This window comes from Vigna umbellata, chromosome 3, assembly GCF_029865625.1.
Source record: "Vigna umbellata cultivar VRB3 chromosome 3, Vumbellata_1.0, whole genome shotgun sequence".
Classification (NCBI taxonomy): Eukaryota; Viridiplantae; Streptophyta; class Magnoliopsida; order Fabales; family Fabaceae; genus Vigna; species Vigna umbellata.
In genome coordinates, this window is record NC_142167.1 from 26656122 (window position 1) to 26674592 (window position 18471).

General features: G+C 33.0%; 2 protein-coding genes, 1 long non-coding RNA gene and 1 other non-coding gene across 4 annotated transcripts; 1 reads left to right on the forward strand and 3 right to left on the reverse strand.

Annotated features, from left to right (window-relative positions):
* Positions 1-3057: 3057 nt before the first annotated feature.
* On the reverse strand, positions 3058-5349 carry LOC148202132 (uncharacterized). The gene is made up of 2 exons (XR_015785122.1): positions 4720-5349; positions 3058-3411 (listed from the first exon to the last, which is right to left on the reverse strand). It is a non-coding gene; the product is annotated as an uncharacterized LOC148202132 (long non-coding RNA).
* Positions 5350-6293: 944 nt separating this feature from the next.
* LOC124827064 (LRR receptor-like serine/threonine-protein kinase EFR) lies at positions 6294-9904 on the forward strand. Its single transcript, XM_047300047.2, has 2 exons — positions 6294-9278; positions 9360-9904. Exons 1-2 carry the CDS (start codon positions 6629-6631, stop codon positions 9749-9751), a joined length of 3042 nt encoding a protein of 1013 aa, XP_047156003.2. The 5' UTR covers positions 6294-6628; the 3' UTR covers positions 9752-9904.
* A 408-nt stretch (positions 9905-10312) lies between these two features.
* Positions 10313-11098, reverse strand: LOC148202133 (uncharacterized). The gene has a single exon (XM_088111106.1). The coding sequence runs from the start codon at positions 10686-10688 to the stop codon at positions 10500-10502; it is 189 nt and encodes a 62-aa protein (XP_087967232.1). The 5' UTR covers positions 10689-11098; the 3' UTR covers positions 10313-10499.
* LOC148202134 (signal recognition particle RNA) lies at positions 10786-11087 on the reverse strand. The gene has a single exon (XR_015785383.1).
* Positions 11099-18471: the final 7373 nt, after the last annotated feature.

Genomic DNA, 18471 nt, shown 5'->3' on the forward strand with positions numbered 1-18471 from the left:
AGGGTTAAAGTAACCCTAAGTCGTTTCCCAACGAATACGAAATTGCTTCTCAGTACTTGTTTCTTATGGAGACTCTGAAAGATTGGTAAATGCTATGCAATGTTTAAAAATAAAAGTGTAAAGCTATGCTAATGAAATTAATGTGTGATGAATGTTTGAGTTTAATTGAAGAACAAATAGGAAACTTAGAAACAATTATAATGAAATAATTTAATTCCACTACTTTTCCAAGATAGATTTATCATCAGTTATCCACAAATTATTGTTCAATTGATCATTGTTTAAGTTTCAGATTAATTGAAGTACATTCTCAAGTAATTTGAGGGCAATCTTACACTTAATCGAAATAGATTCCCAATGAAAAGCAAGACCTTTCTAGATTATTCACAATGAATTCCACCATAGGACATTTTCAATCGAATTCTATGGTGTTTAATAATGAATATTTTTAAATCTCTTAACCAAATTAAAAGCTAATTAAACAAAGTAAATTCTCAATTAATTATAGTTTAAATTCTTACCACCAATCAAATTACATTCTCAATTAGTAGTAAAAGCTCATTTAATCATATGAAAGTTCCTAAATTCAATCAAAGTACATTCTCAATCAAACCTAGAAACCCTTGAACTCATATGATCAATATGCATGTAGATTCAAACACCTTGTGATGCAAAAATCATCACTTTTAATGTGATTGAGAGATGAAATCCATAGAAGAATGATAACTCAAATCAATTATCAAAAGATACAAATACATTAACTCAACTTAACTTCATAATCCATAATGAAATTACAGTGGAATAACCTTAGAAGCTTAACCCTCCATGGATAGAGTGGAGTACATGGTAAAATAAAATGAGAGGAATGGTGGATGATTGCTTCCCAGTGGAGGAGTCTGAGTGAATAAATGAGTTCTCATTTCTGCTTCCCCTAGGTCTCTTTATATAGGGCTTGATTGGGCTTGAATTATGAATATTTTGTTGATAAAATATTTTATATTATATCTTCCAAATAATTAATAGATTTAGATAATTATAAAAATATTTGGAAGATATTTTCTGTTGATAACCTTGTCTTTGTCCATGGACAACCCAGATCTTGAAACTAAATGGCCTAAACAATCTACATTTTGCAAGCCAAATGAACATTTAGATAGCCAAGCATATAGTTGATGCTAAAGTAGTAGCTGCAACACAATTTCCAAGTGCTGTAAATGAGAATTCCAAGAGGGGTTGTAGACCAAAATATCATAAAATAAAAACCCACACAAACTTCCTCAACAATCCATTAAAAACATCATTCATCAAACATTTAAATGTGGTTTGTGCATTAACAACAATCTCAACTATCTCAACTATCTCAACTACATGCTTCCAATCACTATCTCAACTACATGCTTCCAATCACATATTAACAACAATTAAACACTACTCTAACCCCTAATCCAACACGAATCAACCACCTAAGCGAAGGTTAATCTGGTCTTCAAAATTGCAAACTAAGCGATTGCAATGCACAAATTCAATCAATTTTGCACCATACAGTCCAATTGACTGAGCGAAGATTAAACACCAATTAGGCAACTAAGCGTATACCCAATCGCAAGCGCTAAATAGATTGAATATTGAGCCAAATCAAAGCAGCAAAATCACAATTACAGTCCATAAATCTCAAGGAAACGATGGAATTTCGCTAATGACCAACCAAGCACACCTAAGCTACCATTAAAACGAAATTCAACACACCAAAATAAACTTCAAATATTGAACATGAAACAACATCTAAACTGGAACGAAATTGGCACAAGCGAAAGGGGAAAACGAAAGTAAACTATAAAACGAAATTGAACCTAAATTGAGTGCAGCGAACAGAAAGGCAAATTACAATGAAAGCATGAAACGAAACAACACATGAAATTGGAAGCAACAAAAGAAACAACAAAGGAAATTGGAAACAAGAAACAAAATTGCAATTGAAATTAAAAACGAGATTCATACATTAATTGAAAGGAAAAGAGAACAAAACCTAAACCCCCAAAAGCGGGGGTGGAAAAATGTCCTAATGCCCTTAACCTTGAAGAAGAAAACGAAAACGAGGGAGAGAGGTGACCTAAATCTGATTTGGGTATTTAAAAACCCCAAAAGACAAAAATTCCCTCTAAATGGGCTTCTCCTAAATGTTGACCAAAAATGGGTCCAAAGTCATAAAGTTTGACTGAATTACATTATAAACGAATTCAAAATGAAATTAAACTATAATGTTGACGTGGCCAGGCTCTTCTTGTCCCAAAATATGATTCATAAATTACCTTGCAATTAATAATTGGAATAATTAAGACCAAATAATTCAAACTAATTAAAAGGTTTAATACCCTATTTTGTCCCAAGTTTCGCTCGAAAATGTCAAATTAGTCCATCCTTTAAAAAGTGCGTCAATTATGTCCTCACTTAATAAAATTTGCATCAATGAAATCCCTTCCGTTAAATCCGTACAAACGGCGTTAACTATTTTTCTCTTTCTTCTACTTTTCTTCTATTTTTCTGTGCAATGTAGGTTTTTGTCAGTTTTTTTTTCTCTTCTACTTTAAATACTTTCTCCTCCCATATCACTGAAATACTCTCTCCTCCCATATCACTCACATAGCCCCTTACCTCCCATGCATACTCTTCTTTACTTTCCATGTGAGGGTTCAACATGTTGTTATTTTTGGCAATTATTTTGTATCAAAATGTTGTTTGTCCCTTTCGTATACAAAAATTAATGTGGCCCGTTTATTTTAAATAATAACATGTTTAATATAATTTATTTATGATTATTACTTTTCAATAAATTTTAACTAATAATGTTCTTATAATGTTATTATTATTTTTCTATATTTTAGTTCTTTTATAACTTTAAGATATAATTGTGTATTTTTTTTTTCAATTATGAATTATTTTTATATTAGAAAAGAAACGACTTTTGTATAATAATCTGGTTATTATTCTTCCTTGGGACAAAATAGGGTATTAAACATAATTAAAATAAGAATTATTAGTCAAATTAAGCCCAATTAGTGAAAATAAGACAATAATGAATAATTAAACACAATTCATTAATACAATATGGTGCGGAAAGCTAAGTGAATAGTACAAAATAGTGATTCGTCAATCTGGTGTATTGTAATAATCGAAAAATTGTTCCACCTTGAAAATCCACTGCAATACGTTGGAACCATCAAAGCACGAAAAATCGATTTTCACATTATGCACCTGAAACGAAGGGGCCTTCATGGTTGAACTTGACGAGGCATCAACAATGTTCTTCACAATATCATCGATGACCGTTTCAAGGGTGTGAAAACGCAAGTTGTAGTCAGTGTTCCCAGACTCCATCAGCTCCAAAATCTTTTTAATGTCATTTGTTACTTCCTTGAGACGGGTGTTGTCAGCCATGAGCACACGAGAGCACCAAATGTTAAGGTAACAGTATCAGGACATGTAAAAACAGAGCAGAATGGAATATCAGTGAAAAGTTTATTGATGGCAGGTTCTATTTTATTTCTTCTGCTACCATGGATAGTCAGGGTACAATGAAAAGCAAATAAAACAACAATAACAGAAAGTCACAGACAGAACTTTCTACAGAGATGAGTCAAGTTTTCCTTTTCCTTCCCTTTCTCTCTTTCCTTTAACAGAATTTGTACTCCTTGTCAACACTCAAATCCACGTAGTTTTGAGCTAACCCACTTCACACGTGTGCTTCTCCTACACTCAACCCCTCGTTTTGGTCCCACCTCTTTTTCATCCATTACACATAATCAACTTTAAAATAACAATCATTGTTCAATAGCAACACTCAAAAGTAAAATCACTCAATTTCTGCTTACATTGTTATGAGATTCTTCCATTAATGTATCACAACAATAACAATACTCTAGTAAAGACTCAAATCAGAACTTTCACCAATGCGATCAAATTCGCCTACAATAACATATCATCTACCAAAAACTATTAAATATACAACAATTATTAAATATCCAATACACACTAAACTCTCCACTTTCCTACTAATCCTCTTATTTATGGAACAAAGACAAGGGGAAAAGGGAAAACAAAGTTAGAGAAAGAGAAAGAAATGATAATACAAGTCACTTAATGATTTGTTACAAGGGTTTAACATCTGAATCCATATACACTAAAGATTTATTTTCAATAGAAGGAAACGAAAATTCTAACTAAGTAATAATTAAAGAAAAATGTTGCTACAAGAGAAGTTTAATTGAAACATACAAATATGAACTATCCATATCATAATTTTTCAACAAAGTCATCACAACTGTGTGAAGGAAATAAAATAAATAAATTTATATCAATAACAACATAATGTTTATCTCCCCTAATTCTAAATAAAAATAAAGCTATTAAGTATCTTCTAAATAAGTCTGTTGCAAGCTTTCAAAAGTTTTAAAAGCGTCAGCTCATAAGATACCTCTCTTATGTTGGGGGCAAGGTACAAACAGGGAACTTTGATAGTGAAAGTATAAACAAGGTAGTGATTACTACTAATGATTTCACCACATCTACTATATGTGTGTGCCTAGACATGCTTCATAGCTACATACTAAGCTTGGACATACGAAACTAATTTAACTAAGAAAAATCAAATTCATTCCATACATCAACAACAACATTATCATTAACAAAATGCATAAACCTTGAGTTCATGGTTCTACCAACCTTAACACTGCGAAAAGTTCAAACTTTTGAACAAGAAGACACATTTACTCGTTGATGAAGAGCGCGAGAGAGGCGGAAAGACAAAATGCTACAACACTGGTGGAGCAACGTTGGGGAAGGTCACCTTGGAGCTCGCAATGGATGAGAAAGCAAAGGTAAATTGCGAGAGGGACAAAATGGGAAAATGGCGGCACACAAACGAAAAGAGAGAGAAAGGAAGAAAGGGGAAAATGGTGGCAGAGAAGACGGAGAACGGTAATGGGACCAACTTCATCGGCGATGGGGAGAGCAAGAGCGAGACAAATACACGAGGGAGAGAGAGAGTGAGAGCTTCAGTATACAGAGAAAGTGAGAGCAATGGTGGTGTTCACGAGAGGAAGAATATGCAAAGCGGAGGGGTTTTCTCAAATGAAATTGCGAAACTTTTCCCTTTCCAAAAGACCCTTTATATCACATTACACTTGTTAAAAAAACATTTCAAACAGACCAATCCACACCAGTCACCTGATGTTGTCAAAAGATTGACAAAAGTTTTTTGTTAAAGAAACATTTTCTTTTATATTCTCTCCACATAGAAAGTGAGAGCAATGGTGGTGTTTACGAGAGGAAGAAGATGCAAAGTGGAGGGATTTTCTCAAATGAAATTGTAAAACTTTTTCCTTCCCAAAAGACCTTTTACGTCACATTACACTTGTTAGAAACACATTTCAAACAAACTAATTCATACTAGTCACCTTACATTGTCAAAAGATTGACAAAAATTTGTTGTTAAAGAAACATTTTTTTTATATTATCTCCACAATTGCACGCACAAATTATCATCTATATCTATTAATTTGGTTCAGTTTCACAGATGGTGGAGGAGTAAAAACAAAGAGAACTCAATTTAGTTTCCTTTGTCAGATTGAAAAAAAATATAATTAAAATTGAACACAATTTATGAGTACGTTTTATCATATTTTCACGTATTTATTTTTATTTTCAAAATTAAATATTTATTTTATACTTCAATTAGTATCATGATAAAGTGTTTGTTAGCTGATATTATCGTTGAAATTATTATTATTCATTTTCGTAATATCTTCAAAAAGGACTTTTTAAAATAAATAAAATAAGCTTTTATGCAAATTAAAAAAATAAAGGTTTAGAGAAAGTATGTGAATTTTTTTTTATAAATTAAAGTTTACATAAATAAATTAATTTTAACTTATATGAAAAATCATTTTATTTTATTTTTTCATCATAAAAAATATTTTTAGGACTGTAGTTTTCACATTTTGGAAACCAACTTTAGTACCTTGGAGCACGCAATACCATTCACACCAATAAGAAAGAAAATTCTACAATGTCTGCAAATTTTATGTATAAAATGTGCATAGAGAAGTATAATGACATTACAATTGAATTGTTTTGTTGAACATCTTTGATTAATTTTTCTATAAATATTCTATTAACTCAAATTATAGTTTCAGAAATTTCATTAAGATCCTCTCAAAGACTCCAAACAATTATATGATCGTAATTTGATGAAATTTGATTTTCATTTGTTAGTGGGATTTTTCATACTATTATGAAAACATTTCATATAATATATTTGAGCACGATAATATTACAACAGATTATGTCTCTGCCACACAATAGGTATATTATAAATTAAAGTTGCATAAATACACAAGTTGTTTTCATACCTAACACAGGTCCGAATCATAAATTAGTGTGTGGAGATTGTTTTCAACAAAAAATAAATGTGAAAGTGCATAAGAATACTTTTGACTTAAATGGAAATGGACCATCTCTTACCTGTTATTGATGCAATTGGCAATCTCAATTACTTTTTTTAGTAGCATCATCACCTTAAAACATAACCTGTATCATTTCAGAGTTAGCATCAAAATTTTGCACTTAAAATATGAATCATCCTTGTGCAAGCTCTAGAAACCTGTTGTCACAAATCCTGAATAGATATCTTCTAGTATGGATGATCTTAATGAAGGAATCAGCAATTGCTGCAACTCGTGCAGGAAATGAAACTGATTTGCAAGCTTTACTTGACTTCAAGAATAGGGTAGTAGCAGATCCATTCAACATTATGAGTTCTTGGAATGACTCCCTCCATCACTGCAATTGGATAGGAATCACATGCAACATCTCCAATGGAAGGGTCATGGACCTTAGTCTTGAGCAACTGAGACTAGGAGGCACTCTCACACCATTCATAGGAAACCTCACATTCCTCAACACACTCAACTTGTTAAACAATAGCTTTCATGGTGAAATTCCTCAAGAGGTGGGTCATTTACTCTATCTGGAACATCTAAACCTCAGCTTAAATAACTTTGGTGGGAGTATTCCAAGTAATCTAAGTCACTGCACAAAACTAGAAGTACTAGGTGTAGGAGGAAATAATCTTACAGGAGTAATCCCAACTTGGATTGGAAACCTTTCTTCTTTGTCTCGCATTAGCTTTGGATTAAACAACTTGATCGGAAGCATACCACAAGAGGTAGGCCTTTTATCAAGCTTGACATATCTTGTGCTATATGGGAATTACTTGTCTGGATCAGTTCCTTCTTCAATCTATAACAAATCTTCCTTATACTATTTCACTTTTACTCAAAACCAACTTCATGGGAACTTACCGGCCGATGTTGGGTTTACTCTTCCAAACATTCAAGTATTTGCTGGTGCGGTCAACCATCTTACAGGTTCTGTCCCTGCATCATTGTTGAATGCATCAAAACTAGAGATTCTTGACTTCTCCGTGAATGGTCTCACTGGAACACTGCCAAAGAACTTAGGGGTCTTGAACAGGTTAACTAGACTTAGCTTTGAACACAACAGACTGGGAACTGGGAAAACAGATGATCTTAGCTTTCTTGATTCTTTGGTCAACTGCACAGGTCTACAAGTTTTACGTCTAGGAGTAAATAATTTTGGTGGAGTATTGCCTAAATCAATTGCTAATTTCTCAAGCCAAATGCACACATTTGCCCTTGGAAATATACCTGGAATTGGCGACGGAATACATGGAAATATACCAGTTGGAATTGGCAATCTTGCTAACCTGGCCCTCATAAGTTTGGAAGGAAACCATCTAACTGGTAGTCTTCCTCATACATTGGGTAGGCTGAAAAATCTGAGAGAATTGTATCTGAATGTCAACAAATTTTCAGGTAGAATCCCATCCTCCTTGGGAAATTTGTCTGTATTAACGAAAATTTTTCTGGAGGAGAACAACTTCGAGGGAAGCATCCCTTCTAGTCTTGGAAACTGCCAAAATTTATTGGTACTCAGCCTTTATAGCAACAAGCTCAGTGGCACCATACCACCTGAAGTTATTGGCCTTTCTTCACTAGCAATTTATTTAGATGTATCTCATAATGCTTTGTCAGGGACTCTTCCATCTGAAGTGAGTAAGCTACAAAACCTTGGAGAGTTGGTGTTGTCTGAGAACAACTTTTCTGGAGTCATTCCATCTTCTCTTGGCAGATGCATTAGCTTGGAAAAGCTGCATTTGGAGGGAAATTCTTTTGATGGAAACATTCCTCAAACTTTAAAGAATTTGAGAGGTTTACTTGACATAGATCTTTCACGAAACAACTTGTCTGGCAAGATTCCCGAGTTTCTTGGGCAGTTCACTGAGCTCAAGCATTTAAATCTTTCATACAATAATTTTGAAGGTGAAATACCGAAGAATGGAATATTCAAAAATGCTACATCCCTTTCATTGTATGGCAACAGCAAGCTATGTGGGGGTATTCCAGAACTAAATTTCCCTCCATGCACTGTCAGGAAAGCTTCTTTGGCAAGAAGACTCCTTGCTCCTAAGGTGGTTATCCCTATAGCATGTGCACTTGTATTACTGCTAATTCTATCGTGTTTTCTTATATTGTTCCCCATAGTAAAAAGATCAAAGAAGAAAATTCCTACATCAACTACTGAAACGGGTTTGGAATTTGAAATTTCTTACTCAGAAATTAACAAGTGCACTGGTGGGTTCTCCCTGGATAACCTGATTGGTTCGGGAAGTTTTGGTTCTGTATATAAAGGAACTCTCTCAGGTGATAAATCAAGTGTCGCAGTTAAAGTATTAAACCTTCAACAGAAAGGAGCACCTGAGAGTTTCATTGATGAATGCCATGTTCTGAGAAGTGTAAGGCATCGTAACCTTCTCAAGATCATAACTGCGATCTCAGGAGTTGATCATCAAGGCAATGACTTCAAAGCTCTAGTGTTTGAGTACATGCCTAATGGAAGTCTAGAAGACTGGTTGCATCCTATAAGAAATTTGCAATTTCAGAAAAAGACATTGACATTCACTCAAAGACTGAACATAGCAATTGATGTTTCATGTGCACTGGAATACCTCCACCACTTCTGTGAAACTCCAATTGTTCATTGTGACATAAAGCCAAGTAACGTGCTTCTTGACAATGATATGGTTGCCCGTCTTGGTGACTTTGGATTAGCTACATTTCTGTATGAAGAATCAAACAAGTTATCCACACAACCAGTTATATCAGCTAACCTAAGGGGTTCTATTGGCTACATCCCTCCAGGTGTGTTATACAAAATTCTAAGTGCTAAACTGTAATTATATTACATTGATTAAGAATGACCAACAAATAGCTCACATGCAGAGTATGGTATGGGTGGGAAGCCTTCCACACTTGGAGATATATACAGCTATGGGATACTGTTACTGGAAATTTTCACTGGAAAAAGGCCGACAGATGAAGCATTTGAAGGTGGCACGGGAATTCAGCAGTTTGTAGCAATGGCTCTATCTAACAATGTCATGGATATCCTTGATCCTTCATTAGTCTGTGAACAAGACTTTGATGAGGAAAGTGAAGAGTCTGAGTGTGAAGAGATTGAAGGAATGGCTAAAGGTTTGATTGAGGATTGCTTTGTGTCTCTGATGCAAATTGGAATGTCGTGCTCTGCAAATGCACCTGATGAACGAATGCCAATCACTGTGGTCATCAACAAACTGCATACTATCAGGAACGTTTATACAGATAAAGCATAGTGTCATATGAACAGCATCTAAGCGAAGGAAAAAAGGATAAGATAATGATATCTAAAATTGCAAGATTTTATTATAAATTCTTATGTAGCCATGCAAATGCAATATAAGCTAACTTTTAAGTATTCAATATTCCCAAATGAACATTTTAGCTTATTTGTTGCCATTTTAAATTCTCAAAGATAATTTGTATTACCATTAATTCTATTGTGTTCACTTGAATTGTTCCCCATAGTTAAAAGATAAAAAAAGAAAACTCCTACATCATCTACTGAAAGGGATTGGAATTGGAAATTTCTTACTCAGAAATTATGAAGGGCACTGGCGGTGGGTTCACCTAGGATACGGTGATTGGCTCGGGAATTTTGGTTCTGTATATACATAGGAATTTCTCAGGGGATGAATCAAGTGTTGCAGTTAGAGTATTAAACCTTCAACAGAGAGGGGCCTCTGAGAGCTTCGTTGATGAATGTCAATTTCTGATAATTGTAAGGCATCGCAACCAAGGTTGCAATAAGGGAAACTATTTTCAGTAGGCAAAATCAATCATTAAAGCATATACAATTTAAGAGTAACTTGACAGGTTAATTTACTAAAATGTTAAAAATGTGGTTACAAAGCTTATTTCAATTCTGTCCTTAACAAATGGAGAAAGGATTAAACCTTTAAAATCATAAGGAAAAACACCTTTCAGAAAATCTCAAACTTTGCATATGCTCTATGATACTATATAATTATCACAAAATATAGTTCAGCCGTCTTCACCATTGCTCCCCTCTGACTCAGTTACCCTTAGTTCTTCAGACAGCATCCTCCTTTCTGTTTGAACAAAGTATGAATGGGAAAAGAAATAGCACAAGCCCAACCAAGGGTTCAAAATAGCACAAGCCCAAAGAATTGTCATGCTCCACTTGTCTCCAATTACTCCTCTGGTTCCCATGGTATATGTCGAATAGGGCAGAAACTTTGGTCTGCAAAAAGCATACAAGCTTAGGAAAACAAAAGAAACTAACAGTGAGTTAATTAAACAAAACAAAAATAGTGGTGGTCTAAGGACTAGGCTCGCTGGGCACACAGGGCAGTGACTGCAGCAGCCTGTTATCCCTCCACTGTCAGGAGAGGGAGGTTTTCACTGCTCTGTGAAACCAGCCTCACGCGGTGCCCTCCACTCTAGGACCCAAGAAACCTGCGCTTTCGCTCAGGTCCCATGGGCCAGCTCTCAACTTGGAGCGGGCAGGCCAGCACCTTGCTGTCAAAGCCCAACCCAGCGATGTCAGAGCATTATCCCACCACCATGATGCCCTCGCTTGAGTCACAAGTTGACGCTACCCAACTCGGCGAGCTGAGTTCCTTGTCAGAACATTTATAAAGACTTGGTTAGTCTAAGTTTCGGCCGATGTGGGACTTGCATTTTGCTCTTTACATTTTGTTCATTTGCGTGGATGGTATTATTCACACTGATACGCAAAAACATATTTGTGAGAAATTATACATTCGTTTTCGCTGATTGTAAAGCGAGCGAGAGCACAAATTTGAGGGATGGCTGACGTTTTTATATCTTGCCAATTTGCTCGATTTTTTCTGATTTACGAAGAAATGACCAAATGACCCTACTACGATTTTATCATATTTACTTCACAAAAGTTGAAGTATCTTATTTGCTTAAGCTTTGTAATCGATTCCAAGTCACCAGAGAACCGATTCCACTGAACGCACTTTGTTGCTAGGAGTTCACGTGTAGGATTTGCTTTGCCATGCACAATGTTGCTTTTACTTTAAGTTGGAGTGGCAGAGATTCTTGAACGAAGAGGAAAAGATTCCTAAAATGTACAGTGCAAAATTTGAAATTTTTTTACTCACTGGACTCCTTCACATAACTAATACAGCCATTAACTATTGATTGGTAGCATTAGTGGTTTATAATAAGTACCATTGCTCAAGATATAAAGTCACCACTGTTGTTGGAGTGTGTACGACACATATTGAGAATGTTGAAGAAGAAGACGGTTTGATACACCTAGTCTTTGATCAAACGGATGCTTATTTTTATTTATAAATGTGTATTGTAATATTATATAATTGCTATTAATATTGAACAATGTTCCATTATTTTGGCTCTTCCTTCAATTGTTTCTATTCATATTATATTGTTATTTTAATTTTCTTCTTTTGTTGAAGTTATTGCTTACTGGAATCATCATGGTCAAAAAGGACCCGAACAAGTCGTAAGGGAAAAGAAATAGCGATAGAGACAGACACTCTTGCACAAAAGAGGTCATCTAATGAAGAAGTATTAAATCAACGTTGTTTCTTCAGCGATAGTCCTCAAATGGAGCATTATGCTTCTAATTTCTATACAAGAAATATTCTAGTTCCAAATATTATGAATTTTGAATCATTTGCGACCTCAGGTCTATATTTTCATCATCACCTCGTCTTTTAGAGAGTATCAGATTTTGTGAGATTGGAGTGACCTTTCTATTTTGATTTGATAAAAGTCTTCTATTCAAATATAAGGATCTCAACCAATGGATATCTTCAGAGTGAGGTGAACAAAAAAAGAATTAAGTTGAAACCATCCGATTAGTTTAATGTTGCTAATTTATACAAGGGTCAAAAATTGTCCTTCGCAAATACACCAGATGACTTTCCCTACGACTGCGAGATGACATAGGCTACTATGGTCAGACTAGAAATGAAGGGTCAACGTCTAAAAATGGTTGGTTGTTTGAACATTAATGAAAGACTTCTGCATTATGTTATCGTTCATATATTGACTCCACGACCTGAAAATTTTGCAAAATTGTTGCAAGAAGATATTTTTATGTTATGGGTGTTTAAAAATAATATATCTATCAATTTTCCTCGTCAAATCATGCATCATATGCTTAAATGCAAGACTAGTGACACACCTATACCATACAATGTATTAATCACCTAAATCATACAACACAGTGGAGTACATCTTGACTTCGACGCCAACACTCAGATTAGGAGAAAACAACATTTTTCAACCAATTATTTGAAGAAGTTGAATATTGTCAATGTCAACGTTGTTTGGCAACACGATGTTAGTGATCATGAAGATAAATAACAAGCACAACATCCAAGTCCTGAACATGACGACCTTGTGCAACATCCTCCTTATCCTTCAAATCCTCATATGGTGACTCAAATGTGGGAGGGGGTAAGGGACTTGAAAAACTGAATGCAAGATATGGAACAAATCAAGGGCATGTTTAATGAATTAAAGATAACTTGGCCAACTTATCTCTAGACATGAAACAAAAATTCATTAACCTCAATTATAATGTTAACTTAACTTTGCACAAATTAGATGATTAAGATGTATAATATTGGATGACTGTATTACATGTCATTATGAATTTGCTTTATTATATTACATTAACTTATGTCTTTGAATTGTTAAATTACATCAACTTCATTACATTTCACTTCAAAAAAATTTGTCATACTTTTATTTATTATCAATATCACCTTAATGAACTTCAAATCAGATGAGTTCTTGAATAATTAACAAATTGGAAAAGAAAATACTGAAACAAGAAAACTATGTGTCATTGTTCATCGGCAAATACAAGTCATAAAGGGTCGAAATGCGATGTTAACAGTCACAACCAACGAAATTGTTACAAGTCATTCATCTAATCATACCTCAAAACAAATTGGTAACTTATTAAGGACTATAAACATTCAAGATGATAATTTATTCAGACAATGTTTCGAATTTTTGTCTTCACATTCATCCCATACAAGACGTCTAACAGAGACGATACAATATTGTTTGAATAAGTTGTTTACATACCTAAACTTAGGAACTTCATTATAAACTATGATAAATATAGTTATAGCTTATTATGTGCCGACATTTTTTATGTCAAATAACATTGTAACTTCACTTCATTATTTGTTCATCACCAATATTCAATTTCACTTCAATAGCAAAAAAATTATACCACTTTACAATAAATTATAGAGTTAAATATGTTTTTGGTCCCTTAACTTTTACTGAAAATTGGAATCAGTCTATCTTAGAAACTGTGAACTAATTTAGTCCCTAAACTTTATAAATGTATGAATTTAATCCTTTTAATTAAATTTTGTTAGGTTTATTTGATGTTTTAAATGCGTTTCATGATAGCATTTGAGTTGTTTACACCGTTTGACACATTTTTGCTTTATTGTTAACTGAGAAATGCGTTTGAAACATAAAATAAAATTAACAAAATTTGGTTAAAAGGACTAAATTCACACATTTCTAAAGTTTTGGGACTAAATTAGTCCAAAATTTTGAAGAGAGACTAATTTCAATTTTCACTGAAAATTAAGGGACCAAAAACATATTTAACCCTAAATTATATTTACAAAATATTATATTTTAAACATAATTATTTCACTTTACTAAATACAACTTTTTTTCATTTAAAAAAATATTTTTTTCCTCCTTATAATAATTTATACAATTAAATATATTATTAACAATTATCATTTTATATTACTTTTATCACCAAGGTCATTTTGGTATCAATTTCCATCAATTGAACCATTTTTCTTATTTGCCACCTTGGTCAAATCCTACCTAAATTTTCACAAACTTTATTTCAAATACACTTTTACTCATCTCCAAATCTCTTCAAAAAAATAACAATCAACTTACTCTCAAATCCTCTCAAATTCATCTACTCCTTCTCCCTCAAATTCATCCTTCAATGTGAACACGTCCTTAATTTCCTTGTGTAGTCGGTTCACCTTTACCATAAGCATTCATTTTTGTGTACAAACTAACAAAATGATATCTTGAACACGGATGACCACATTTACTTAAGCCAAAAAAGCAAATATCTATCAAATGAAATTTTTGACCTCATTAAATAAGTTGACCATGCTTTTTAGTTTTTTTTTCACAAATATATATCATTTTTTTAATAATTTAGAACATTTTCTTTCTTTCTTCTTTTTTATATATAAATAAAAACAAAAACGAAAATAAAATAAAATAAAATAAAAAGAGAAATGTTTTTCTTCTTGTTTCATTATTTTGTGTTTTCATTACTTTTATTTCTATTTTTTTTTGTTAATTTTAGTTTTAATTTTTTTACATAATTACCTAACCGAAAGAGTAATGATACTAGACACACTTTTACATTCATTTGACACAAAACACAAAAGTAAAATAGTCATAAAAGTGTAAACTTTTGTATTTTTTCAAGAAAGAAGAGAATAAAAAATAAAAAAGTGATGTCAAATGAATGTAAAAGATTTAGGTGTGTGTTAAAGAATCATTTTTCTAAACAAAATTGGGCAAATTTGGGCCTCAATAGTTGTCACAACTATACAATAAACTTGGCACTTGGGAACTTTGATGATTTGTGTGTGTAATCTATATTTCTGCATTTTACTTTGGTTTGTCTCTCTTCAATTCACGTTAATAATGCTTTATATAAGTTTTCACCATGCTTTATTTTGTTCTTCTTACTTAAAGTCAAATTCAGAATATTAGGTTTTGAATAATTGAATGTTGTCTTGAAATTTACACTGACTTTAGTATGAAACTAAGCTAAAATTTTAGAGAACACACAATGATCATCTTATCCAAGTGATTATATAATGACCCTTATTCAAATACGTTTAACTGAATTTTAACTTAGCCGGTTCATTCGCAAATTGTGTGTATATTGTTTAAAGCTTCGAACCATAGTTTCATCCATTTTTAATTCATGATATTTGGTGTTCATGTTTCATTATTGTGTTTTACAGTATATTTGAATTTAAATTGTATTTCTAATTAAAAAAAACCTCACAAATTGAACTTAGGTAGTTAAGGTAGGTAAATGTGATCATTTTCTTAGTTTAGGTTAGTATAATTTAAGATTTAATGCTTTACTAGTTCTTTTATTGAATTTAACATTTTATACTTCAATTAGTATCGTGACAAAGTTTGTTTGTTATTATTCATTTTCATAATTTCTTCAAAAAAGGACTTTTTAAAATAAATAAAATAAGCTTTTATGCAAATTAAAAAAAATAAACATTTAGAGAAAATATGGAAAAAAAACTTATATAAATTAAAGTTTACATAAATAAATTAATTTTAACTTATATGAAAAGTAATTTTATTTTAGTTTTTCATCATAAATAATATTTTCAGGACTGTAGTTTCAGAAATTGCATTAAAATCCTCTCAAAGACTCCAAACAATTTGATTTTCATTTTAGTGGAATTTTTCATACTATATTATGAAAACATTAATATAATATATTTGAGCACGATAATATTAAAACAGATTGTCTTTGCCATACAATAGGAATATTATAAATTAAAATTGAATAAATACACAAGTTGTTTTCATACCTAACATAGTTCTGAATCATAAATTAGTGTGTGGAGATTGTTTTCAACAGAAAATAAATGTGAAAGTGTCTAAGAATACTTTTGAGTTAAATGGAAATGGGCCATCTCTTACCTGTTATTGATGCAATTGGCAATCTCAATTACTTTTTTTAGTAGCATCATCACCTTGAAACATAACCTGTATCATTTCAGAGTTAGCATCAAAATTTTGTACTTAAAATATGAATCATCCTTGTGCAAGCTCTAGAAACCTATTGTCACAAATCCTGAATAGATATCTTCTACTAAATAGATATCATTCTAGCTTATTTGTTGACATTTTAAATTCTCAAAGATAATTTGTCTTACCATTAATTCTATTGTGTTCACTTAAATTGTTCCCCATAGTTAAAAGATAAAAAAAGAAAACTCCTACATATTCTACTGAAAGGCATTGGAATTGGAAATTTCTTACTCAGAAATTATCAAGTGCACTGGTGGTGGGTTCTCCTAGGATAAGCTGATTGGCTTGGGAATTTTGGTTCTGTATACAAAGGAATTTCTTAGGTGATGAATCAAGTGTTACAGTTAGAGTATTAAACCTTCAACAGAGTAGCCTCTAAGAACTTCGTTGATGAATGTCAATTTCTGAGAAGTGTAAGGCATCGCAACCTTCACAAGATCACAGCTGCCATGTCAGGAGTTTCAACATGATGGTTGCAAGAAGGGAAACTATTTTCAGTAGGCAAAATCAATCATTAAAGCATATACAATTTAAGAGTAACTTGACAGGTTAATTTAGTAAAGGGTCTTGCTCCCTCCACCCCCACACATCTCTTCCTCCACCTCCCCTTTACTATTTTGCCCCTTCCTCCACCTTTCCTTTACTATTTTGTCCCTCAGTAAAATTTTATTTTTAAAATTGTTGTTTTTTAATTTTATTCATTTATAACATATTTCACTGATAACCTACGTAGTTTCTTGTATGAGTAAAATATTTTTCTACAAAGCTTGGTGATCGTGAAAAGAATTATCAAACAATCTTCTTCTTGTTCTCGGTGCAGTACGTGGTGCAGTGCGTTTATGGTGTAGTGTCCTTGTCGTGGTTCCTCTCCAGGTACGTAGTCATAATCCTTCCAATAATCCTAAACCCTAAATCCTTCCCATACTTCCAATAATCCTTTTAATATCCAAGCCTATAATCCTTGCATGAGCCGCAAAACGTAGTAAAATAAAAACGAAACGTAAAAGGAACACTGCCTATGGACGGATGACATCCTTCAACGGATGTCAACATCCGTTGAAGGCAAAACGGATGTCGACATCCGTTTAAGGCAAAACGGATGTCGACATCCGTTTTGCCTCCAACGGATGTTGACATCCGTTTAAGGATGTCATCCGTCCAGAGGCAGTGTTCCTTTTACGTTTTGTTTTTATTTTATTTGTTTATTTTATTTACAGTAATTTATATTTAAATTTATAATTTTAAATGTTATATATGGTTAGTTTTTAAACGTAATAATTTTGTTAAAATATGAATTTGTTAAAATATGAATTTGTTATAGGTGGAGAAGAAGCTTAACGGAAGAGAGAAAGGTAAACGAAAATGGAAGAGAGGAAGAGGTGCAGAGGGAAGTAAATCAGAAGTTTTAAATAAATTAAAATATTAAAATAATAAAAATAAAAAATTTTAACTTTTGAGGATATAATTGTCATTTTAGAAGGATATAATTGGCATTTTAGAAAATTGGGGAGGTGGAGGAAGAGACGTGTGGGGGTGGAGGGAGTAACACCCTTTAGTAAAATGTTAAAAATGTGGTTACAAAGCTTATTTCAATTCTTTCCTTAACAAATTTGAAATGAAAATCCAGTTGAATATTTGCCCACAGGTAAAGTTGTCGATACTATTAGCAAATGGAGAAAGGATTAAACCTTTAAAATCATAAGGAGAAACACCTTTCAGAAAATCTGAAACTTTGCATATGCTCAGATCCCGTGGGCCAGCTCTCAACTTGGAGCGGGCAGGCCAGCACCTTGCTATCAAAGCCCAGCCCAGCAAAGACAAAGCATTATCCCACCACTATGATGCCCTCGCTTGAGTGACAAGTCGACGCTACCCAACTCGACGAGCTAATTTCCTTGTCAAAACATTTATAAAGACTTAGTTGGTCTATGTTTTGGCCAATGTGGGACTTATGAACATGGAGACAGAACATCTTCGGAGGTTACATCCTTTTGTCTCACAAGGTAGAAAAGTGGTTAAAAGAATAAGTAATTTGTAGATTGTGCTAACCTATGAAGTGTTAGTCACACTTTGGAAGAGTCACTGTTGTCCCTGGTGTTAGTTACTATGGCATAAGAATCTGTCCCAT